General features: G+C 38.6%; 1 protein-coding gene across 1 annotated transcript in view; it reads right to left on the bottom strand.

Annotated features, from left to right (window-relative positions):
• The window catches only part of PDE5A (phosphodiesterase 5A), a 141,335-nt gene that overhangs the window by 73,179 nt on the left and 41,844 nt on the right, over nt 1-26,312 (bottom strand). Inside the window, exons 3-4 of the mRNA XM_030025627.2 lie at nt 6,084-6,437; nt 3,187-3,289 (exon numbers count right to left, since the gene is read on the bottom strand). Of these exons, the coding sequence (XP_029881487.1) occupies nt 3,187-3,269 (83 nt within the window). The 5' untranslated portion in view covers nt 3,270-3,289; nt 6,084-6,437. The remainder of the gene's footprint in view (nt 1-3,186; nt 3,290-6,083; nt 6,438-26,312) is intronic.

Raw genomic sequence — 26,312 nt, 5'->3', positions numbered from 1 at the left:
CAGAAACGGCACATGGGGGGAATACTCTCGTGGGGGAAAACAAGAAGTAAATCCACAGCGGTTTGAAATACATTACTCTTATGATGGTCTCCCCATGTTTTCCTAATAAAGGGCTGTGGAACCTCACCCTGCAATTCAGCATTGATGCAGGGTTTTAGAAAGACTATTGTTTTTATATAGGGATCCGTATCCAACACGACCCCAAGTATGTTGTTCACACAGTTAGTTTTCCTTGCTGCTGAACATTTCTACTGGTTTTCCTTTGCATTTATCTGTCTTCAGTAGCAAGTATGGAGCCTATTATGTTTTTTTCCAATAGATAAGAGAGCCACCTACTCTCTCATTTCTCTATTCATAGACCATAATTCTCTGTTAAACTTCTCACATATTAACCTAACAATCGGAGATTCTAAAGGCTCCCTATCATTGCAGATTATTAGCATCGTTTCTCTCAGTAAAGCTCTTGGTTTTCTGGAGATGGTTTTTTTCAGCACATTTTCCCAGTAATGAGCTCTCTGACACCACAGAGGGGTGTAATAGCACCAATATCTCCTACCAGCTATCCCCCATCTTGTACAATAAGAATAACTTTTGCCTACACTGAATAACTTTTGCCTACACTGAATAACTTTTGCCTACACTTTGCTCTGAGAACGCATGTCTGCTTGGGTCTACTATTACTGTTTCTTTTCTGAGTCACTGGTTTTCACAAAATCATTTTCCATCTTTGGCATGAGACCAATTTTCTGTGTTATTTTAATGAACAACTTTGTCTTCTCTGTGTTAAAATATAGTCCAGACCTTATTAAGTGATCTTAGTTGGTCTATATTAATGGCCTGCCCTTCCCATTATGTATCACTCTATAACTTTTTGTAATTTGCAGCTTTTTCCAGCAGTAATTTTATATTTTTGTTCAGATCATTCAGTATGGTTCGGGTCCATTTAGTATGGACCACACTGATGTTATACATTGCTGGGGTTTTTACCAAAAATGCTGAGAAGTTGTGAGCCAAAGCCCTACAGAAATCTTACAGAAGTTTCCTTTATCAAACAAATTCATAATCTCATGGGAAAATAGGAAGGGGGTTTTTTCTGACAAAATCCATTTTCTATGTTGACTGGCGTTAATTGTACTATCATCCTTTAATTGTACACTGATTGCTTCCTGTACCAGCCTTTCCATCAGTTTTCCTGACATTGATGTCAGGCAAAATGACCTGCAATTTCCTTATTAAATAATGGAACAATGCTTGCCTCTCCTCTGTCTTCAGGAACTCGCATGGGATTTCAAGACATGTTTTTCTTAGTTTGGTTCTTTTTAATTTTATCTTACTGAGGTTTAGGGTTAATACCTGTTAAACAGGTATTATTCTACTTCCTGATATTTTGGAATCTTAGTAGTGAACATATGAATTTCTGCTTCGATAGATCGCGTGAGGAATAGTTTAGTGGCACAGAGCTGGTTAACCTGCACAGAGCTGGTTAATCTTTCTAGTACTGTTTGTTACTATCACTATGAAATCTTCATAACCTAGGACACAACATTCACAAAAGTGTATATGCAGTTAATTTCATTGTTTTCTATCTTATCATAATGAGTAAAACTGCTGTTTACTCATTGCCCTGGAAACTCTGTGAAGCATCTGCTGTACACTGAGGTGCCCAGAAAATTTGTATCACAATGCAGTCCTGCTACAAATAGATAAAAGCAATAAATTTGGCTAGTGCTAAAATTTTAAAGCATGTTATGAATCGAAAATTATACTCCCTCACTGACATTATTTACTTAGAGTAATAGAAGACTTGATCTTGTCCAGACCCCAAAGTAATGAAAGTGTTGAACATTTCCTATTGATGATCTATGTGGAAGAGATTTATGAAAGATGAGGTGTTCCTTTGACCCAGCTTGCACTGTGCTTAACTGAATAAATTAACTCTTTTTGACCCATTAGGAGGAAACATACTTTAGTAAAACTGTGATTTGATTTACTCATGAGAACAAACATCACTGGTATTCTATATCCATCACTGGTTCTGGAAAAATAATAATGAATTAAAATCATCGCTATAGTTTCTAAAGACCACAACTGGAATCGGGACTTCTTTGTACTGGAAGCTGTACCACAAGTATATCTCTTGCTTGGGTGGGAATTTCATCAAATATTCACATATTTTTTTAAGTTATGGAAGGGGGCAGGGGGGGTGGAGGTTTGCACCCAGTCCAATACAGACCCTACAAGTAAACACAGAATATATCACTGAAGTATTACGCAGTGGGCATAAAATTGTTTTTGGGGCACAGGCATATACTGGTAATTAAGGAAAGTGTTAATCTGTGATTGTGAAAGATCAACAAAAAATTAAACAGTAAACAAAGTGAATAGAGAGATTACTTATGTATAACATTGATATTATAACCTAAAGGTATAATCACAAAATCTTCATTGTTCTGAACAAGCAAGGAAAATGTGTAAGAGATTAGTTTGTAACTAAGGCTAACTGCAGCACTGCTAAATGGATATATTGGGCTTGTATGGCAAACTGCAGCACTGCTAAATGGATATATTGGGCTTGTATGGCATTTTAATTATACTCAAGAACAAAATGTATGAGAACCATCAGATTGAAAAGAGGTTGTTATACGTGAGTGTGTGTCTGCCTATTTCTGGATCCCGTTTGATTTTTTTCAGAGGGGTATGGCATACTCAGGATCCTTCCATTTTCTCCTTCAGTTTTCATGCCTATCCCTCAAGACATCTGTGGTGTAGACATTTGTTCAGCCAAGGGAGTCTGAATGAGTGTTTTCACAACGTACCATTGCTGATCCCAAATCAGCGGCAATCTGATGAAGAGGTGTTCCCCACAGTGTCTGTTCATGCTGCCTCATCTCTTTTTTTTTTAAGCTTTGGCTCACCTAAGGACCTGGAACTTTCAAAACCTTTGATACTAGGTAACTAGTTTCTGTCTGGTACATAAAAAAGAACAAAACTATTAGAGCTAATCAGTGACGTGGATCTTTAGACTCTCCCATCAATTAGCTTGGGTCAGCACCACCCTGCCTTCCTGAAGAAGTGAAGTTGTATTTCTCAGGAAAATAGTGAATGATCCAAGAGCTACCAGGTCCAAATTGTCACAGCTACATATCTTTTCACACTTGGTGCTCCGTTTCTGAAATTGCTACTTACATTTCATCACTGGCAGGTTCCACACTGTTAGGTTTCTGAGGCAGGGGTTGTCCATGGCCATGTGTTTCTTCAGCATTTAGCATAGTTGGTACTTCACGGGCTGCTGTAAAACCAATACAGATGACAAAGTGAAACAATTTTTGTTGGAACACAAATACCATTCGAATCTCTTAAAACCTTTTCTATTAATCAGTGCCCCCACCACCACCATTAGATCAGTGAGAACAGCAATAGTTGTCACTGGTCCTGTACTACAGATGGCTATAACAAAGTGGAAGGATTATGTGATATGACTTAGGCTTTAGAAAAAGTTTCTGTCATAGCTAAAATGACATCAGATGATTCACTTGTTTTAGTATTGCGTTTAGTCTTCTAAACCACTGGGGAGCTGATTTTTAATCTATCTGTGCTTCCTATAGCCATGGGGGTTACACAGCTACTTCTGGCAGCTTATACCATGTCCCAGGAGAGACAGAAAGAGTTCTGTCAACAGCGTGTTGCGGGCCACAAGTGGCACCACCCGATTCTCAAATGTGGCTGACCTGATTTGGTGTCTTTGCTCCCAAATGGATTATGTGAGCATCTGAAAACAGAACGTACCTAACCGGTGACTGCCTGATCTGCTGGCCTGTGGGCTTCTGGTGAAGGAGAAACTCAGCCACTCAGCCCTGAAAACAGGTAGCTGGCTCATCCCTGAGCAGGGCCAAGCTCATAGGGGTACCCTGAGGGAGCTCGGCAACAGGCAGTTCTGGAGTATAACAGGGATTTAGTGCCTGAATGGGACACCAGTATGGATGTAGGTGGCTCTGTTCATGTCTTTAAGCAGTCGGTTAGATACCTTGGGATTTAAAATGCCAGCAGCGCCGTATTTAAGTACTCCTGGAAGCCACAGCCAAGCCTCAGTGACCAGCTACCTGGGATTTTTCACTGTAAAAATTCAGGCATAAATTTATTTTGGTAGAATATGAAAATGTGAACTGTGGCTTTCATCCTTCAAAAGCAAAAAGTCTCATATCCAAAAAAGGAGGCAAGTACCTGCATGTTAGCTGTAGTGGCACACCACTTTTAAGGCCTTCAGCATAGATTTTAGAGCAGGGGAGAATCAAACTGTGTGAGAACAAAGCTGCCAGAAAGAGCTAGGTGCACGGGGACTGTGATATGGAAGTAAGCACATAGTTTTGCTAAACTGTTCCAGGTCGGAACAACAATATTAAGGAGGCTCTTGATGAGCCTAAAACTTCTTCCAGCTGCTTGCGAGCTACCGGCTGCGCCTGTTATTCCTGCTTTCCGGCTGCAAAGTCTGGTCTCTTTTTAGAAACCCTAAGAAAAAAAAATTAATTTTTATCTGAGCTCATTGAATTTATTTTAATTTTATTTATTTCCAAAGTAAAATGGTTATGTGGAAACAGAAGTTTGTGTAGTGTTCTCACGGCTCTAATAATAATATGAGCACCCTTGAGGAAATGAAATGTGACACAGCATGGGCCAGCCTGTGAGGACAGCTGAGCGCTTCCAGGCTACGGCCTGGCTTCTCAGTTCATCCTGCACCAAACGCATACATATCCCTGGCTATTTTCCTCCTTTCCATACCGAGACCAGATGACAGAGGAGCAAAATGGACTGAAAGGCAGGATTTGTGTGTGTGTGGTACATGGCCGTTATCTGTCGTTTTGTTTTCTTTTGTTAGTGATGTAGAAGAGGGACTTTCTGTGTTTTATAAGAATTTTATGCTACCTAGAGCGCATGGTAAACACTGCCAGTACAGTGGTAGTAACAGATAAAAGCATATGAAGAGTATTCCAGTACTGGACTTCAGTACATTCATACAGACTTCAGATTCATTTATACTGTGTGATTTGAATTTGCAAGGTATGCATTTTGATTATAACTGCCCAAATCTATTTTATCTTTGGCAGGTGATTTTATGGGTTTTGTGAGGAAAAAACACTGCTAATTAAATTTGTATTGACAGGATTGTATTCTGTACTTAGAGGAAAACGGCTACTGCAGCCCCCCCTGAATCACAGCTCTTCCTCTATTCTTACTTTAAGGTCCTGAGAACCCAGGATAAATCAGGAAACCTTTGCCACTGTATGTTCTTTCAGTGTAAAGGAAACCCAATATGTTATTGATAATTGACCAGAATAGTTCTTTTGATAAATTTACGTCTTCTACCAATCTGCTGTTTAAGTGCCTTTCAGACATGGATTGATTTATCCTTCCAGCATTTCTGTCTTAGGCAAAATCTTTTTGTTAGTTTACAGGAGATAAATCACAGCTATTCTCTTTAGTTACTTAGTGGCTGACTTAATTTCTTGATCTCTGTCTGTGTGTGAATAAAAATATGACCTTGTTTTGCTACTTAAAAGTAGTTTGGGGAAATAAGAGAATACAGAGTTGTATGGAAGGAAAACTAGCAAAAGAAAAAAAAAACAACAAATCAGTCTCCTTGATGGTTTTGAATTTTTAGTGAGGTTGAAAGATGTTCATTTTATATGGATTAATATTCAGTTTAACTGATGCGTGGAGTTTAATATTACTATTAGGAAAAACAAATTTTGCCATTGCTGTAACCTTGTAATTCTATTGCTTGCTGTAGTGTGAATTATTTAGAGTGAAAAATGTATAAAAAAAAGGATATAAATATATATATAAACAAAAGGAACAGGAATTGGAATTCTATAGTGCTTATAGTTACTAATAAGGGAAGAAAATAAGGAAATATAGGTTGTTCTTAAACTAGTCAGTAAAGTTGAAAGTGAATGCTGCAAGTTCTCCCAAGTGCTTTCCAGCCATAAAAACTTGTAGAATGTAGATTTTAACACAGATAAAACCCCACAGAGCATTGAGCTGAAACATGCCCAGTAGTATTGTTTTCATTTGCTAACAGTCCTTACGTGCTGCGGTGGATCCTGAAGGTTCGGTCTGTTTTTCATTCAAAGTGGCTCAAAGCATGAGGACAGTTCGGTCACTTTACATCTCAGTAGGAAAGCTTCAGATTGAAACAACGTCCTTCATTCAAAAACAGAGCTTCTTTCTTTTTTCTTTTTTTATCCCCAGGATTCTTGCTCCTTCTGAAGAGCTATGCTCATGAATTGTAATATAAAGTAATTTCTGAAGCTCTTACTACAGGTTAATTAAAAAAAACAAAGTGAAACGTCTTTCAGTTTGTGTGTTTATCTGTGTCTTTGAATATGTCAGTTCCTTTAACTCCAGGATCCTTCAAATCCACTAGCCAGCATCAGGCAAATCTGGTGGAAAGATAAAGATAACAAAATAGTGTGAACATCTCAAAAAAATAAGAGCCCCATTGAAAGAGACTAAGTGTTAACGCCCTCATCGAGAGTCAGGATGTCACTGAACATCTCCGGAGAGGACAGTACCCATGCAGGAGAGAGCTTTACAGCCTGCCAGCGCTGGAGCTTCAGCTGGAGCTCTGTACGATTCCAGATAAGTGTTAGACGGTGAGGTCTCTCCTGTGTGGGTTCTTCACTGTCTGCAGTGTTAGTATAATTCAATTAAAAATCTGTCAGTCACAAAATACAAATGGAAAAAAACATGACTGGATTTATTCTGATGCTCCCAGAACAAATGGCTTTCCTGCTTCAGGCTGGAATCTACCTGCTCTCTTGCTTCTTTCCCTCTGCTAAGGTTGAGCTTAAACATTTCTTACCCACTACTTCAAAAAACAGTATGGAGACAGCCTAACTTTCATTTGCCCTCCTATTTTTAGTTTCTTTTTGGAAGGAATCAGAGAAATGTCCCTCTGTATTGCCCATCACCCTATAAATACCCTTCCAACTTCCATGTCAAGAGTAAAGTTCTTTTGTGGTATCTCTAGTGTTCTCACCACATTTCACTATATTCTGTTTCATTTGTGCTCCTGTCTTCACCAGTGCTTGAAAGTACCTTATACTCTAGTGCAAAAGCACAATATCCTCTCCTATTCAGATCTCCCTCCGAAAACTCTTCTTTCGTAGCATTTAGAAACACAAGTTAATAGCAATAGAGAGCCATCATTATCTGACCATGCACACTGGCTGGTTCTGGTTTAATGCTGTCCTTTTGAGCTCACTGCACACTGCTCACAGATCTGTGCTGCTTCATAAAGGTCCTTGGGACACGGACCAGCCCTTTGTGTTTTGTACAAAGTGTTGTTTCTTTTCTCTGGCTGAATGTCTTGACCTTTAAAAGGTAATTCTGAGCCTGTCAAAATGTGTTTTATTTAATCAAGAATCTAATTCAGAGATACCAAATCTGTGTTACAGGCCTGAAATTCTGTCTGCGTACTGTTCATGCCAGCCCAACTTCACCCACACAAATGTTCATGAAGCTCAAAAAATAAAGAGCTGTAAACACAAAAGAAAAGGCCTTCAAAAAGACAAGAAGAGCTTTTCTTAGTATTTACTTTCGTTCTTGTTGACAAAACGGGCAATTTGGGTTCAGGTTAATCTGTTTTTATTCCAAAAATGAGAAAAATATAACTGATATTTTATTCCTCAGCAGAGCAGATTAGTCAGCGAGCTAAACCCAACAAAATGAAATGAAAAAATTTAAAGAAAGCCATTAAAGGTAAAAAAATTTGTGTAATCAACAACAATGTTCCCTTCAGTACAGGATATTACAAGAAAGCTGGTTGTGCTGCAGGCCTTGTTGACTTTCACTGGCTACAAAGTAGAATAGAAACTTTCTACATAAATCCTTGGGTGCTAATGCAGGAAGGTGGCTGTGTAATCTGAGCTGTCTGACCCTGGCAAAGGAGCAGACTGTAAGCTCACTGCCTAAAGAAATTATTAAAAAAATCAGAGCTGGGAGGAGAACTTGCTGTTTTATTAATGTTTATCAGATTAAAGAAGTGAAATAACTGAAGCAATATGAGCAGTGCATAAAAGCAGGGGAGTGAAAGGAAAAAATGCTTTTGAAGTGTGCCACGGCCTCTCTCAGAGAGCCTCTCATCGATCTCCCTTCCAATTCATCCTGGCAAACAGCTGGCATGGTGTTTGCTCCGCAGGCAGACGAGCAGCATCATTCATACAGCTGTGCTATCTGGAGCACAGATGCTTTCACTTGTGCTTGGTAGTTCCTAGCCAGCTTCCAGAGTTTTGGCAGAATCATTCACAGATCTTTGACATGCAGAGATGAGACAGATATTTACTGAAAGGGATATGAAGTTAATACATAGACTCGTCTTAGTGTTGTCTTTATCAGACTCTATAAAGTCCATCTCTGTGGATCTGGTAGGAAATGATACATGCACATTGCATTAAAATTCCTTCTTGAAAGTTATATATCCTGGAAGTTAAGGAAAGAAGCCCTTTCTGCTTGATTTGTACGTAAGAGTTTTGATGTGCTTGTGAAAGGCACTGATCTGTCACTGCTAGGGCCGAGGTCCTTATCCACAGAGCATGGTCCATGGCTTGCTCTTCAAAAGCCTTTTAATGTGCCTGAACGGTGACTTAGATTTCCTTGTCCTAGATGAGTCTCTGTCTGTTCACATCCCTTGGCTCCCTTAGGTCACTGCAGTTTTGCCAATAGTGAAAGTAGTAATGACTTTCTTATGTTAACACAGTCTACTGGAAAGTGACTGGAATAAAAAACCTCGCTTCGTGCACGCTGCCAAACAGCCTCCAGACGGGTGGTGGGCTTAGTTCCTACTAACTAGAAGATTTCATTGAAAGGAGAAAGCTTGAGGCAGCACATACATGCTATTTACTTAAGTGCGTGTTCTCCTGCTAGTTGTGGTTTAACTCATTCGCTATGCCTGGCTGCTCTGCAGCCTCTGATTCTCTAATTCATTGCTGGTGCTGGGCACCTCAACAGCCTAGCAGAGGTGTGAGGCTGGAGTAGCATCCTTCTCTTCTTCTCAATACCACACATTTGCTGCAGTTGACTAAACCTCCACATCAAAAGCCTTTACCCTCAGGGCAGTTCCACAGAATACTGCCATCTCCCCGGTCCTCCTCAGCTTTGCTGTCGGAGCGGTAGGAAAGTTGCTTGGGATTAATGCCAGTACATTAGAATTTAGACCAAAGACCTTTCTCATTATTCCTAAGGACTAAACCTGCCCCTATAGAAGTCAGTGGAAACTGGGGTGGCCCTAAGTGTACATTTCTAGGAAAAGAGAAAAACAAACTAGTGACAGACAACAAGTATTTTAACGAGAGTCTAATTTTTCCCTTTTCGCCACATGTTATGCAATGTACGGTGAGCACTGTATTTGCTGGCAAAGGAGGGAAGTCTGGGGAATCTATTCATTTTCCTCCACATTTAAACAAACAATTTCTCATAACCATGACCAAGAAAGGAAGCAAAAGTACTTAGCAAACTTATATTAAGTGTTCTAACTCAATGTTTATATTTTGTTCCTGAAAAATATACTGACTGTATTGATAGCATAGTAGCGTTCAGCTCCTGCAGTCTGATGTGGGAGAGGGCTTAGTGAATATTTTTAACCTTGTATGGAAACTTAATTTTGTTTTCAAAATACCTGCAGCTCGGAACAGTCTGAGCCATTCTGAAGCAAAAATTCTGGCCTTCAAAGAAAGTTCATATAACTCCCACAGGGTAGTCAAGTCTGGGAGAAAAAAGCTACTAGTGTCCAGAGATAGGACTCCCTCTGAGGAAATCTATCACTTCCCCTAACTTTCTAGTATTTTGGTAATGTGATTTTAAGATAGAGGTCTTATGAACACCAAGGATACTCCTGTAGGAAGATAATTTCTTTCAACCAGATAGCTGTCTTAGATTAATTCCAAATCACTACATAATGCCACTAGTAGCTAAGGTTTAATAGATTTGCATTTGATGGATAAACCTGTGATTTCGCTTACTAATCTGGAAGCTTCTGAAGATAAACACCAATATTTATGAAATTGTACTGTATTCACATAAGTCTGTGTTTTCAGGTATCGTGCCTGAAGTTCTTTCTTTGGGAAATGTAAATCAGATTTTAAATATGTGATTGAAAAGATAATTTGGTCTTGAGAAGCAAAAATGTTTAAATTTTGTTTACTTTTTATTCTCATCTCATTCATTTTGAACATTTCATGCTACAGTTCACTTGTGTGTATGTAAACTTTTACCAGTTAGGGGTGACCTGCAGCTTCCAAATGCAATCTCCAAAGAAAGAGGAAAAATAAGAAGAACTATTGTAGTATTTTAAGAATACATCTGAAAGATTTGGATAAAAATTTTTTATTTCTTTCTAGAGCTTATCATCCCAATTATCAAAATAATGGCCCTCCTGCCACAGAAAGGATAAATCATAAACTGCATTGCATGGCAGATCTTGTATTTTTAATGAACAGTGTTGCCTTGGAGTGGCTTGGTTGTCCTCAGGAAAGTCCCAGACCTTTTGCAGAGTTGAAACAAAATGTTTTGCTTTTACTTATTAACTGCCTCGAAATAAATAAAATTAATTGTAACGATGAAAAAAGGAGAAATTGTGAAAGACAGGTATTTGATGGCAAGGAGTGGCTCGTTGTTTCATATTTCTGTGATAATGACAGGATATGATGCATAGATTCGTGCCCATCATTAACCTTGCCAAATGCAGTACTGCAGTAGCAACATCCCAGGCTTAGGATGAGAACTGGCTGCAGTGATATCTGGATCCATCTTTGCTGTCCACTTCACCCTCATAATCTCATCACTACCGCAAAACTAAATATATCTGAGAAGCACAGTCACTCTGTAGGCAGTGGGTCAAATTCTTCTCCTTACCCTGTACTCTATGTTTTGAGTGACTCATTACAGTAGGGTTTATCTAGATTTATGCCAATATAGTGAAAAGTAGAAGCTTATTCAAAATGGCATTTTGTCCTCTTTGGGAGATTTGCACCTGAAGTGGTGTTTCTATCAGAACTTTAAGGAAGCGCCAAATCTGGATGATGGTAATGTGTTTATTTCACCTCGGTAATTTTGCTTTAAAAGCTGTTACTATTTTTCTTTACACTACCCGATTCAGCTTTTTCTAAAACAACATTTTCACAGCTTGTGCGCCACAATAGTTTACAGAAATGGTCATGTCTCTGTCTCCAGTGCTGCCATGGGAATACTTAGTACTGCCCATCAGTCTGGATATCTCTGAGTGACTAATATAGTGCATGACCCAGATCAGCCCTATGAACTTTGCTACCACACAGGAAGTACAGTGATGTTCAGTAAGAGCTCAGTGTAGATATAGGTTACCTGTATGATCAAATGAAGTAAATAGATGTCCTCTGGATTCAAGAATATTTGTTCTGATGCTTTAAGGACCTTGTTCTCCATAACTCTGTGAGCTTAATTCAGATTTACATTGGTAAGGAGAGGAGATTCAGGTCATTTTGGCTCAGAAATAACAGGTATAAGAAGGAAAACAGCAAAGGATCTTGACAATTATTTCTTGGCAATTTAACTTCCCATTAGAAGCAAACACACATGCTTTGTTCAAAATGACGCAGATGTCTCCGCACGTCCGTATCTTGGGAAGACGCAGATGGACTCATGTTTTGAGAAAAAACAACGGGCAGTCAGTTTGGAGAAGAAAAACAGTCTTTGATATTTTGTGGCTGTTACTTTTTGATAGAGGCATGTACACTCAGTCAGCACTGCTGTAACAGAGGGAGAGCTGGGTAGCCCCGCGCAGGTGCTTCGCCCCGAAATCTCCACAGCTGCCAGTGCTGGTCTTAGAGTCAGAGTACGCTCTGCCGTGCACGTGTGGGATGGAGGGAGCGTGCAGCGGGCACGAGCAGGCTGCGGTGAGACCTGGCCGTCACTCTGTCCTGAGAGTTGTGCTGCTGGGATTAGTGAGAGGCGATGCTTAGGCACAGCCAGAGGTATGCGATGTGGGGGGCTTAGCATGGGCCGGGAGCACACCAGTCTCGCTCAGCCTGCTTTTCTGTTTGAATTGGCTTCTTCACAGAAAAGAAGAATTTCCATCTCACAAATTAATCTATGGTTGCAGTGCAGGGACCAGCAATAAAATAGCTGTGGAAAGATGGGTGGAAAGCTGGAGCTATGAACCCGAGAAAGACACTGAGTACCTTAGCGGCTTAAGTTCTCAGTTTCATGAACGGGGCTTCCAGAAATGTGATTTCTTCCCATATACAAGCAGAGGTTTAGTTATGCTTTCTTCTGATTTTCTGCCATTTTTATCTAATTGGCTAATTTTTAGTGGCTTGATATAGCAAAGAGTCAGAATTCCTCATCTCCGTTTCTACCACTGTCATGATCTAGGACTATTTTTGTTAGAACTGATTATGTGTTGTAACTAATTATCAATTTATTTCTGGACATAAAGAAATAAAAAACAGTCCCTGACCAAAACAGTTCATCATTTAACATGAGCAATACTTTACATTATTTAATGATCTTTGTCTCAGATTACTTCAGCTGCAACCAGGTATAAAATATTTATTTTAATTTACAAAGGCATTGCAAGCTTTCCTTCATTAACACTTATAAAAATGTTTACATAAGAGAAGTAAGAAGTGCTATATCCTGTCAAAGTATTACTGCGGAGAAGAGAAAGATGTGGTCAATTCACAATAAATATTCAGAATCCCATATGGAGAAGTGCACTGAACATAGGCTTGAAACACCAGCCTGCCATTGTCATCTAACTGCATTTGGCCAGAAGGTACACTATAAATACGTGGGATCTGCTTTGTCATAGGTTACATTTCACTTGCCTTCTACACTAGAGCATTGATTTCTGATTTTGAATCATTATTTTTCCACATATCGAGTCATTTGATATATGACAGTATGTTAGTGACTGGAAGTGGAGAAAGTTGCCAATTTATCTTTTCTAAGAGATCATGTAGGAATCAGCAAACTGTCAAGCAAGGGTTTATTCCTGTTGCTAAAGCAAGAAGGATTGCACTGCCTGCTTTGACATTTCCAGCCAGGACAATTAAAAGTCTACCATCCACCTGCAGCTTGTACAGGAAAGAATTTTGTCTCCTTTTGAAATTTCCTGTACTGTAGGTGACACCAGGCAGGGCTCTGCGTTGACCAGTGTAAAAGAGTATAAGGAAGATCAGAGAAAGAGAGAAAGGGGTTTGGTCTGTATCAGTTACAAACAGCAGAAGAGAGGCTTATTTCATCACTGGAGTCTCTACCAGTGAGTGGATACTATTGCATGTGATCCCTGAAAGACTCCTTAAGTCTTTTATCCATCCAGACTGGAAAAACTCATATATATATCTCCCAAGTTTTCGCACACTACCATAAAGTACTCGGTTATTAGGGGAACTTCAAATTCCTTTTACCGCTGCAAGAATCAAATTGTCACTTTGGAACTTGTCTTCTATTAAAAGGAAGAAAACTATGATTCTTTCCAGGAACTTAATCAGAAAAAAGTTTTCAAGGAAAATTTTCTTTTTAGGAGAAAACACTCACTTAAAAGCTGTACGTGGCACAGATTCAGCATCCGATTACATAGCAGTGCCTGTGCAGCGGTGGAGAGTGCTGGTGGGTACTCACAGGTACATTGTTCGGCAAGGTAGAGCAGACAGTGTTTAGCTTTGATTGTGTCAGTTCTAGCCAATAAAATAATTGTCATTAATCTGTGATTAAGATTATGGGGAATTGCTGGGAAATAGCTACAGCGGCCAGGCATTTTGCCAAATGATAGTCTCTTGGGACAAATTGTGGCTGCCTTGTATGTCAACTAGATTTCTTCCCTTTAAAAGGGGAGATGGTAAACTCCACTAATACCTTATCAGGGAACAAAATGGATCAGAGTACCTTAATACTTCTTCCTTCAGTGTCCTAAGGGCTTCCTATAGTATGGCAGGTCATATTCCTAGTGGAAAAGAAGACTTGTTACGCCTTTGCTTGTCACAAGGCTTTCATTGTCCCGAGCAGTGACTTTACATTAAAATGATTTCCCCTGAAAAATGGGTAGATAATTCACAGCGGAAGGTGGTGGGTTGAACTGAAGCATTCAATACTAATGAAATGGTTAATGATCTGAAATTATTCAGGGCAATAGGCCTTATTACATGCAGTGTTGCAGAAAAGGACACTTTCCTTACTCGTTTCACATCCCAGATGCAGGACTTGTTTTTGTCAGCCAGTCGTTTAGTGAGGCTGCTGAGCTGGGTCCTGTTCAGGCTCCAGCTAACTGGACTGATAAGGTTAATGCCCCCCAGTGCAGATTAGTTAAAGTTTCTCATCAAGACTTGCTCTTCCTCCAGCAGAGGTTACTGATCCCTAAAATTTGGTGCCACAACTATTCATGAAATTTGTGCTAAACAGCATTCATTTAGAGGAAAAAAAAAAAGGCAACTCAAACTATTCTTAGTAATGCTTAAACTAACCTGGATTATTTTGAAATATCTGTCTTAAGGACTTAACTACCTGTGAGTTATGTCAACAAATGTAAGGAGATGGTAATCCAGAAGTGTGATCATGACAGAAACCTTTTCATCCAGTTGATTTGCAGCCAAAAGAAGACAAGTGGCTTCTACCTAGGTCTTCTTTTCCAAGGCCTTATGGTACTGTTTGTTTGAGAAGTAAGGCTTCTCTGAAACCAAAGATAGCCAGAAAAAAGAACAGTTTAATTTACAATATAATTTACAATTTAATTTAAGGCATTCTGAGAAGCATGGTAGTAGTATAGCTGAGGGAGAGTGAGATAAATAAGCTTGCACTAATGTCAGCACTAATTAGGATCCTGTTTTCAGCAGCTGAGGTAGTGTGGTCAGAAGTAGCTCAATTATGTCTGTGCTGTACTACAGCGTGCAGTGCAGATAAAACCAGAAAAACATTGCAGTGTCTGTGTTTGAAGGCTAGCTCTCATGGCAGCAAAATATTTGAGACTATTCCAGATGTGCTCATGGGGAATTTTCACAAATTCTTATTTTCAACTTGCAAGGCGATACAAAGCTTTCTTTTAGTGACTTAGAACGGAGTTTTAAAGAATGACACACAAGTATGTGAGTCTCACTTCAAAGGCTGCTACAGTTTTCATGATAATTTTAAGAATCAGCGTATTCTGTTGTGTAATGCAGTGGATTGGAAGTCAATAGAGCTGGTTTCTAACATTTCATCTCTTGGAGCTTATTTCTCCTACCTCTAGGCTGTTAGGAGCTAACAATCTAAATCTACAAGACAGCCTCGTGTTACAGATACTGCATAGTTCTAAATACAGTGGGAACACATCATACAGGTTCTCAAGTGCTATCATAAGACACATAATAAATAATATTAAACATTACCTTGAAAGGTCACTTTTCAGTTTTATGGTGAGAATAGAGATGCAAGTGTGGAATTCAGCTGTGTGGATGAAGACTTTGGGGGCTTTAGAACTGCTAATTGTTTCAAAGCTGTAACTTCATCTGTGAGCTGGCAGGCATTTTAAAGAAAATGCTGTATTCTTTGAAGGTGTGTGTGCGTGGATATAATTGGTCAAGTATGTACAAAAACCTACCTACAGAACTCACCTCTGTACATATTTAGGGACAAAGAGAGATTGCTTCTGTAAATTACAACAAAATGTACAAATTATATAGAAAATGACAAACATTGTAAAATGTTGACCGAAAAGTTCAACCAAGCACTAGATACAAATTGACTTTGAATTCCAAGATTCCAAATAAACGTATTTTTGCCTCTCTAGATTTACATAAGTTGTTCTAGTTCTCCACTAATTTCCTCTTAGTTCTCAGAGCTGTTTTTATATTTGGTTCATCTGGCCTACTTGAGCATCCTTTTCTACTGCTAGTCCCTAAGTCTGATTTTCAAGTTGAGTACTCTTCTGAGGATGCTCAGCACATCAGTCCCTTGAGGGCTGAGTTTGGAAAGCATAGCATCAATTGTTATGATTAACTGCCTTTAGAGTACATTGTAGTAGTGAGTTAAATGATGGATTTCCCAAAGCTTCCTAAAGAACCATTCCCTACTTTAGACCAGGGCACATGCTCTGCTATCTGGTTAAGCAAGTGACAGAAGGAACAGCCATAGTAAAAAGCCAGAAGAGGAAGAATTATCTAGTCAGATAATTTGAACATCTTTAAAAATTTAGTCCAGAGTGCAGTAAAGTACAATTTCATTTTCCTCCAGACATTAAAAATATTAATAAGAAGTCACTATGAATTATGAATAGTACAAAGTGTTCAAACCAACTCAACTGTAAATTTCTTTTGGCAAAATTCCAGAGGTCTAGTTTAGTCTTACAGAAAAGATTTTTGGCCTGATACTGTGCTGCTTTTGCAGTTCCTTTGTTTTAGTACCAGCAAAGAGAAGCAGAAGGCTGGACCAGCCATTCTTCTTCAGGGCAGAAGCTGAAAAGATCAACAAGGACTCTTACTATTACCTTTAAAAAAGAAATAGGTTACTGGCTAAGGTCAGGATTGATGGGAGGTGAGTTATTTCATAACTAGTTTGGATATCTTCTACAAGTTGGTTAGAGAAAAATGATATAATTCTGAAATGATAGCAGAGAAAGCACAAATAGCAAATTATTCTAATGAAAGCTTTTGTAGGCAAAGCCTTTCATTATAGCTGTTCAAAATGTGCAAAAGGGCAAAGTAACAAGTGTAAATACATTTTTTTTCTTTGAAGCAATGCCCAGTGTCACTTGAGCTTCACTTGTTCAAGTAAGTAGGAATATAGTGATACAAAACCAGATGGTATTTGCTGTTATTGGATGACAGATGTTCTCTTATCCCTGAGATTATGCAGTTAAGTGTAACGCATTTATAGCTGGGTTATGCAAAATACTGAGCATCCTCAGCTCCCATTAACTGCCAGGGCAGCTGGAGGGTCTCAGTACCTCCCAGGAGATGCATAGCACTTAGGAGTCAGGGACCTTATTAGCTGAACTCTTCACCTAAACACTTGCTTTTGAGACGACCTGATCATCAGTTCCATTGAAATCAGTGTTCGGCATCTTTGGGATTGCTCTCCAGTGACCCTCTTTAGGCCTGAAGTTCCCCTCTTTTCAGGAAATTGATCAAATGCTGAGGAACTGTCTCTAAAATGGTCACTCGATTGATGCAATTATGTGAATGTAGTAATCCCACTAAACCTTATTGAAACACACATACATACATTGCACAGAGGTAATAAAGAAAGAGAAAATAATCTTAGTGCTTAGTAGAAAACACTCAGTAAAAACTAAACAGTTCCAGATGCTGGACAACCTCCCCTTGAACTTAACGCTGCTGCAGTATAAAAGTATTGGGCGAGCCCTCTAGCCAGCCTGGATTCTAAGTACGTCTTGAACACAGCCATCCTAGAATTATCAAAGAGATTTTTTTCTCCCTCAAAGGAGGTTTCTTTTGAAATGGCAACCAGCATTTTTTAATTTATTAATATGGACACTGAGATGAGGCTGGCAAATGTATAAAAGTCAAAGTCAGATTTAAAGAGCCATCATATGAGTTTATGGAACGATAAGGAATATCAGAGACATCTAAGAAAATTCAGTAAGTGGATAATGCAACTGAAAATTATATTACTTTGTTGATTAATGCAAATAATGTATGTTAAAAAGTGACTTCTAGAATGAGGAATATGTCTAGACTGGCTTCTGACTATTTTGATGGTATATATAGCAACTTCAGCACACACATAGATAGATGTCATCTGAGAGCCAGAATATACTCTGTGTCTCGGTTACCTGTTGCCACCCTGTCATTTCCAGGCACCAGTTCTCTGTAGTGCATGGCTTATGCCACAAGGAACTGACACCTCTAATGCTGCTTCTTATTGTAGCTTCCTCCCATGCCATTCGTATTACAGACACTGGGACCAAAGGGAGGTCGCTGCTCTGAAGTGCTGTCGTGGTTGGGCATGAGAAGCTGAAAAATCCTTGACATTAGTCTAAACACTACTAGCAACAACTGAAAACATCAGTGTTATCAACGTTCTTCACATACTGAACTCAAAAGATAGCACCGTACCAGCTACTAGGAAGACAGTTAACTCTATCCCAGCTGAAACTAGGACAAGTGCCAACAGAACTGCGACACGTAATGCGATGCGTAGGTGCCTTCCCCAACTGCTAATGCCCATGCAATCCCCCCTAGCTAGCACTGAGTACTCCTCATCCTCACTGCCCTAGCATCCAAGCACTGCACACTAAGCTCCATATAAGAAATTCCCTACTAGTGAAAATTTCATTAGCATTCATTAGGAGGAGTTTCTCCATGGTCATCACTTATCAGTTTAAAGTCAGTGAGAAACTAACCTCATTGTTATTTCAAGGTTGGTTGTGTAGTCCAAAGTACAATCACCCATTCTTAACTTCTGGATGTTACTGCATACTCTAGATGGATATAGTTACAGAGCAACTCTAACATAATTTAAGAAAACATGCCCCGGGGGTGCACTCATCCTTGCCTTAAAAGTTTCTAGATTCCTGCTGAACCTCAGCTTTGACCTTCTCTGAATGGAAACAGGAGATAGTGAGTTCAAAGTTAGTACATTTCCTGGGTAACAGTATGCTACCAAGTTTATATTAGCACATATTAAAACAACTTTTCAACAGTTAATTCCAATATTATTTCATTTTATATTTTAGTGCTACAAATGTGAGGATCCCTTTGTATAAAACTGTAAATTTGATTTCACTTGATGGTTCTCTGCATTTTGAAAGCAGATTTTTCTTTGTAGCCTGTGAAATACCATTATTTGAAAAAAATTAATCTCCTAGGAATTGCTGCTTTTAAAAATGTGGATATCTTACACCAGCCCCCTCTAAATTTTTCTCTTTTTTAAACAATGCCATATTTTTATGTACGCATGCCAGACAGTTGCGTGAAAAATATGATGTGTATAGTGCACTTCATTTATTTCTTGACATAACAGCATAAGTTGAAAAAACACAGCGGTTTGTAGGAATTAAGTTATGATATAAAACAGACTATTTATGTCAAGAGAAGGAGACAATTTGCAATTAAAAACAGAGAGACGAGGACTGGCTACATAGTTCACGCAAATCTTATGTGAATTATATAAAAGTGACTCTCTGCGCCCATGTGACAAAATGCAGAGCATTGTCATTCCAGGACAGATTACACTAACAGTACGGAGTAGTGTTTCATTAGGGAGGAACCAAAATACTAAATCTAGTAAGCGTACAAAACTCATTGCTTATTAAAGTCCTGGATGTGCAAATGCCTGATCACCTCCTGTGACCTGGGAAAGGTCTAGGGCAGTACTCACTGGCAGCACACAGTTTCTTGCCCACTATCTGCAAAGGGAGGAAATCAGTTACTTCAGGACTTCGGCAGGCACTGGTAGGAGTTATAGCATCATGTTAAACAAAACATATTGTCTGCCTGAAATGACAACATAATTTCAGGAGGAGCAGGCCGGCATGAAATAAATATTTGAGGTTCAGCCCACTTTAGCAATTTACCCAAAATAATAGATGATGGTTAAAAAATATATTTGGCTTCCAAATACCCATCCAAATGCATTCCACTTGGCAGTTTGACAGAGTAGTCAGTTTTTACAATTTTATGCCATTAAAATCAGAGGTTGCATGAAGTGTAACTATCCAAACATTAGACTAATTATTACTACCCTGTGTCTGTAAAGGGCTTTGTTGCCTGTCAAGACGTCTTGACACTTTAGCATAAATACCATAATTCTCCTCCCCTACCATCCCTCTCTCCCTCCACCCCACCCCACCCCACAAAGTGGCATTTAAATAAGACTCTTCGCACTATGTCACAAGTATTAATGACATGAAACTCAGGGCTTGGCATTTTTCATTAATGGCCTTCTTCATCACTGTTTCATACCTGGACTGCAGCCAGCCCCTATGTTAGGTGGCTGACATTTTTTAAAAACAATGTTAGTTAATATTGAAGTGAAACAAAATACTGAGATAATTTTTCACAAATTTAAGTTGTTGGCAAACCCTCTTTCCACATTGTGTGCTTGGGATGTCATTTGGCATGACTTCTTGAACAATGCCCATGTTGACTTGGCATGGTTTGACTTGTAATTACAGTTTATGCCTTACAGCTACTCCCTATCATTCCTCCAAACGAGCTGTGCATGGAAATTTGATATAACACGTGGGCTGTTTTTGAAAAAATTAATACATTTTTCCCTACACTCCAACTTTTCTAGTCATCTCCATAGAAGGATTAATGCCAGCATTGGTAATACAAGAAAATGTCTGTCTTAGTTCCTGTGGTCACTTGCATAATTTCTGTCCTTTCGGTTTGAGCTGTACCAATTGTTTGGAGTTGTAAATTAAACAACAAACGATGTTTTGGAGATATTTATGACACTGTTCAAGATTTAATTTTCTGTTTTCTATCTGCCTGAATGAAATACATACAGCTCAGTGTCCTGAGCAACTTTGATGGCTCAATCCTACAAGACAATGAGGCTTCTGAACAAGCTGCCAGGTAGTGACACACTTCTTTAAACAGCAAGTATGTGTTTGGCTCTTCTTGCCCTTCATTGTTTATCTGAATAAGGACCACAATGTTCATGTCTCATAGGCTTGAGCCTTGAAGTTTCTGGATCATCACTGAGAAGCTGCCGTTTCAGTAAAACAATTGGTTCGAATGAGAACAATAATAATTTGTCTTTTGCCTTCAGTAGAAAGTGAAAGTAGAAGGTGGAGAAGCAGAAACATGTACAGGGCTCATTGAAATAAAATGTATTTCGCAGTGTGGTGTATGTCATGACCTTTAGTGCTTTGAATTAAGCAGGATGAACAGCAAACAGAAACTGTAGGATCATAGGGCTAGAAGGAACATGAAGTCACCTAATCCAAGGCAAAAGCAACAACCTTTGGGTCCTTCATGACAGGCACTTGTCAGCCTGCCTTGAAATCTTCAGTAGAGATATGGAAAACCTCGGTCAAACTCTTCTGCTGTTCACAGCCCTTTCATTATAAAATGCTTCTGAAGATGTAATCTGGATCTTCTTGCTTGAATTTTAGCCTGTTACTTCTGTAGACACATAAAGTAGCCTTCTACATGTCTGAAAGACTCTTATCAAGCCTTCCCTTGGTCTTTTAGGCTAAAAATCCCACTTTTCCAATTTTTTATCATAATTCATATTTTATAGACTGTTTATCATTTTTATTGCTATCTTTGGGACTGTCTCTGACTGGTTCATAAATTTCTTGAAGTGTGGTCCCTGACTTAGGCACAATAATCCAGTTAAAGCCTTATCAGTGCTGAGTAGAGCAAAAGGGTTACCCCACAAACTTGCGGGCTATCTACGTTCCAGAATGACATTTCTGTGTTAGCAGCAGCATGTCATTGTTAACTCACATCCGGTCTGTGGTCAAGTATAATCTCTACGCCCTTTTCTATCTGAATTTCTTCCTCCTCAGCTCTTACCCATTTTGTCTTTGTGCAGGTTATTATTCCTGTGGTGCTTGCAGTTGTACAATTTGAAAAATATCTGAAGTTTTCCATTCATATCTGCAGTTTATCACAACCATATTGAATCCTATTCTTATCCTCCATAGTACTTACAAGGTACCAGATTTCATTTGTCTCTAAATCTCTAAATAAAGCCTGTTCTGTGATCTGCCATTTGGGTCAGTAGTGAAAATGGTGAATAGCACTGGACCCAGGACTGACCCCAGTGGAAAATCCATTTGATACATCCTTCCATTTTGATAAGGAACCTGACTATTCAGCTTTGCACTCACATTTGAGGTCCTTTTTCCCTAACTGGATTATGATGAGCGATGTGGTTACATGAGGCAGTATTACGGACGTAACACTAATGAATGCTGAATATTTAAGATTCATACTTTTACTTTCCTCTTTTCAGGGATAAAGAAAATCTTCTGCAAAGCATTCAAATCTGCTCTGACTTATTTTTCAGGATTTTTTTAAACTGAACACTGCAACTGTAGCATCATTACAGGCTATGTATCTCCTCAACAGTTTTTTTTTCTCAAGAATACAATTCTGAAAAATTTGGCTTGACATGCAGTTAACAGAGTAACCTTTGAAAGCACACATTAAAAATCACATATTTTATATTGCTTTGTTTCTTCAACATATAGAATTAAAATATCAAGAAATATTGTTTCGATCTGAATGCTCTTGAGGTACTTATTGTAAGCCTGCACATTTTAAAAGTTTGCATAATTTAACAGATGTGTACCAAATACAACATAAATTATCTCTACTGTACAAAGAGAAACTCGTGACATATTTCAAATTCAGATAAGTATTTGAGTTTAGAAACTTTGAGCATTTGGTGACTGGATTTCATCCACTCTGAAGTCTCCAGCCATTCAGTAAACTCAAAATCAGAGTGAGAATGCTTGGATCCAAGATGCAAGTTTTGTTAAGATCTCAAAGTTCTGAAAATTTACAGGTGTTTGCATTTGGTGTTTTGGTTTGCCCCATGTTATTTACATCTTTGGTTTAATATGCAAAGTGTTTTAAAAAACCAGAAGTGCTGTTATGCGGGAATGTTTATCAGATGTATGCCCAACTGTATATAAAATTTTAATGGACCAGTCCAAAAACGATTGTGGAATGGGCTGTGATGTCCTGCTGTTGTTCAAGGTCTTGAAGTATTTTATAAATTCTTACTTTAAATTTATACTTGTACTTACAAATATGGAATGTTTTGATTCTTAATTTAGAACATTAATACCATGTTTCAACTCCAGAAAACAAAGGCAGATCACCTAGGAGTTTACGACTTGGAAAGGCTGTTTCCTTTCATCGCTGTCACCATTAGTATTTTCTGTACAACAGTAGCCGAAGCGTGAAGTGTAAAACTCAGAGTGTTCTGTGGTTTGAAAGCAGAGCCATTACTGTACTCAGTTTTTTTCTCAGCAGAGGGAGTGGAGAATAGTCTAGCAGAAATAAAAAAAGGCAAGGAAAAACCTATGGTATCCGTTTTTAGAATATTATGGAATAACAGTGAAACGAAGTTTGACTTGTAAGGAAATTGCCACTTTGGGATGATAAAAGTAACTGTTCTCTGGAAATAGTAAGTAGATGTGAGTGTAGAGAAAACGTTGAGAAGGATGCATGACACTTCAGAGATGCTAAGGCACAGGCTAAAAGCCAAAGTTCTCAACTACTTGCCAAATGCAAATATTCCACTATAAAGGGATCACAGCACCCTTCATTTCCATTGCGCTTAGTTTTCTGAAACCCTAAACCCTTTCTAAGTGTTCATTAGTCCACTTCGTCAAGCTCCCTTTAGGGGGAAATAGTACTTTCAAACCTTTTTTTACAGATGTTGAAACTTTGTCTCTGGAGGATTAAGTTGCTTACCCTAATTCAAAGTGGAAATACAGATTTGAGCTCCAGGTTGTCTCCTATATGAATATCAGGTTTAATCCTACAAGTTGGCAAGCACTTAGAATGGCCAAGAAGTGAAGGAGTCCCAGAATTTGTACAAGTAATACCTGTAGCCCTTTTACAAGTAATACTTGTCTTTCTGTCCTACAGAGAGATCTTGAAGTGCTCTTAGATGGCCTGAACTGTATACCCTTTGAAGTCTGTGTCGAACTTGATCTACTGTCTTCCCAACATATTTTCCTGGTGCTTACCCAGGAAAATCATTACGCAAATGTATAAATTAATAGTATTGTTCACATTACACAGGTCTCGCAAGCCGAACTGGTGGGTTTTGCACTTCAAGAAGAAGTGAACTGTGTGTGTTACCATCCTTCTGTTGATGCCCTTGCAAGGAAGAAGTCTTTTAATCTGGATTTTTTTCAAAGTTGTTTGTCCAAACAACTTCAAAACTATTCTGGTGTGGAAGGGTAGGCTGTCTGCGTGGAGTCCTGGTACCTCTGAAAATACATTTCTTCCCTATGAGTGTCTTGAGGGCCAGGCTATTCCAGTGAAATTCAAACCTGAAGTCAATAAGACTTATTTCTGTCAGCCTTCAGCTAACTGCAACTTGTTTAGAATGAGCCGAAATCTGTGGACTTCCAGTCTGGCTGGAGTATACTTAGTTCTTGATAAGCATATGTGGACTTTTGGTGTTTGGGCTTGGTTCTAGTGATTGCTGTTACAGCCCAAGAGCCTTACAACATAACTGTAAGCCTAAAAACACTACTTTGAGGTCCACATAGATCTGGTTTCAGAGAACGGTGTATGTGTAAGGATGTGTATGGCTTGCTATCATGTGAAATTTACTTTCACAAGTAGAAACTAAAGATGAGATCTTCTTGTGTGGCTACAAAAAAACATATCCTCTCATACAACTGAGGACATATGCAAAGTTTTAGTCTCAAATCTTCACCAAGAAACCGTTTCTAAATAAATGGATATGTGTTGGTCAATTGTTTATTACATTTTTACTGCTAGTATATTTTACAGAAGACTGTGTGATAGGAGCAAAGCAACAAAAACATTACAAGAAAATATTCACCATTTTTCCAGCAAATGCTTGCACTCATTTTTATTTGCTTGTTGTGACAATATGTTTGCAGAAAGTGGACATTGGACTTTAAATTGAGATTAATTTAATGATGAGATAGAGTTTGTTTCAAACAAATTTAGTCTGGAAGGCTAGCCAGTCAGGCAGAGGAAACAATATCAAGGAACTAAGTTGAGCAAACAGCTCAGATACTGAACTGTGAATATTGAGCACTCAGAAGAATTTCATATGGGTTGACATTGGTTATCTCATCGAAATGAATAGTGAGTAACTTTTTGAACGAAAAAGTCTGGGTGGTATGTTCACCAACAATTCCTCAATATGAAATTCAGCTGACTCCACTGCCTCTCTCTTCTGTTCTTCTCACTCATCTTTACTAGTATTATACTTCACAGAGTATTCAATTAAAACTTAATGTTTTTATAAAACAAATTACTATCTAGCTAAGTAAAGAATAAAGAACATGGTTTTGACACTACTTTCATTCTTTGTTGTCTATGGCTAGCTCTAACTAACTGTAGAAGTATCCTATTTTCTCATTTTTATGTAAATGAAACTCAAGTAAGCAATGTTCATGTTGCCTCTTCCCTTGGTCTATCTTGCAAAAATCACTACGGCCTGACTTTTCCACAAAAAGGAATGCAGAATGCTGTCTGCTTGTAAGTTTGTGATTCATGCCTCCTGTCAAGGCTACCAAACCAGTAAAAACACTGGAATGTAAAAAAAATAAGCATGATTATGTATTTCAGGAAAACAATTTTCTCAAGAATGTTTCTGGAACAAATCTTCAGTGTTTAGCTATTTCTAGTTGATATTTCAGTGATGGAATGCCTACTGGCACCAATTTGTACTACAGAATTGTCCCACAGGACAATGCTTTGCTTTAGTGTGTTTAAGGTGTCTTTTTTCGGATTCTTGTAGCAGCAAATCCTTTAGCAGCTCATTACTTAATGGAAACTAAACAAAGCTTCTTCCAGGAAAAAAAATGTTGATCTCTATCACCCCACAGTGAACTTCTTTTCTTAAATACATAACACATGCTTTTGGAAAATATCTTCAGTTTAATCTGGACGCTGTAAACTCCAAAGACAAGACTACGTCCTCATTCATCCATCTTGCATAGCTCAAAACTCAGAATTTTCTGAGGAAAAGAAAAGGAAATGCAGAAGATAGTAAGTATAGAAGTCTATAGATAGTGTAGAGAAGTCTACTTGTATGGTATGACCAGACTTTTGTCTGTCATTCCCATTAAAAACAGCAAGCTACATAACTAAGAACTCAAGGGTAGGCTCTTACACGTAGGTCTCTTAAAGGCACCGATGGACCTGCTTTGCTCTCTGCTAACAGATACTTCTTTAGGTGTTTTTCTATTTCTTATGGAAACTCATTCTGCTTTTTATTGTCCGGAAAGCACAGTGCTAGCTGATCCCTCCATACAGGGTGACCTTATTGCTATGTTTGTTTCTGCCAGAGGAGCTTTTTCACAGCTTTTCCTTCCCACTAGAACTGCCACTGAAACACCAGTATTGATTGTGCAAAAAGTAGTATAGTGTGTAATTCAGACACAAAATCCATGACTTTAGCAGCTGATAACTTAATCATAAGTTTTGAAAAATATATAATAATGACACTGATCATTGATCATGAATATCATATGCTTCATGTACAATTTCAATTCATTTGGAGCAACACTGGATCAGGAGGAAAGATCTGTATCAGATTTTACTGCTGCTGTCATTTGCAAAGACGCAGTGCACTGTTTTAGCGGATCCATGCTGGAGGTG

This window comes from Aquila chrysaetos, chromosome 1 (genome assembly GCF_900496995.4).
Source record: "Aquila chrysaetos chrysaetos chromosome 1, bAquChr1.4, whole genome shotgun sequence".
Classification (NCBI taxonomy): domain Eukaryota; kingdom Metazoa; phylum Chordata; class Aves; order Accipitriformes; family Accipitridae; genus Aquila; species Aquila chrysaetos.
The sequence above is the reverse complement of the archived record's forward strand: the minus strand, read 5'-3'. Positions and strand labels throughout refer to the sequence as shown.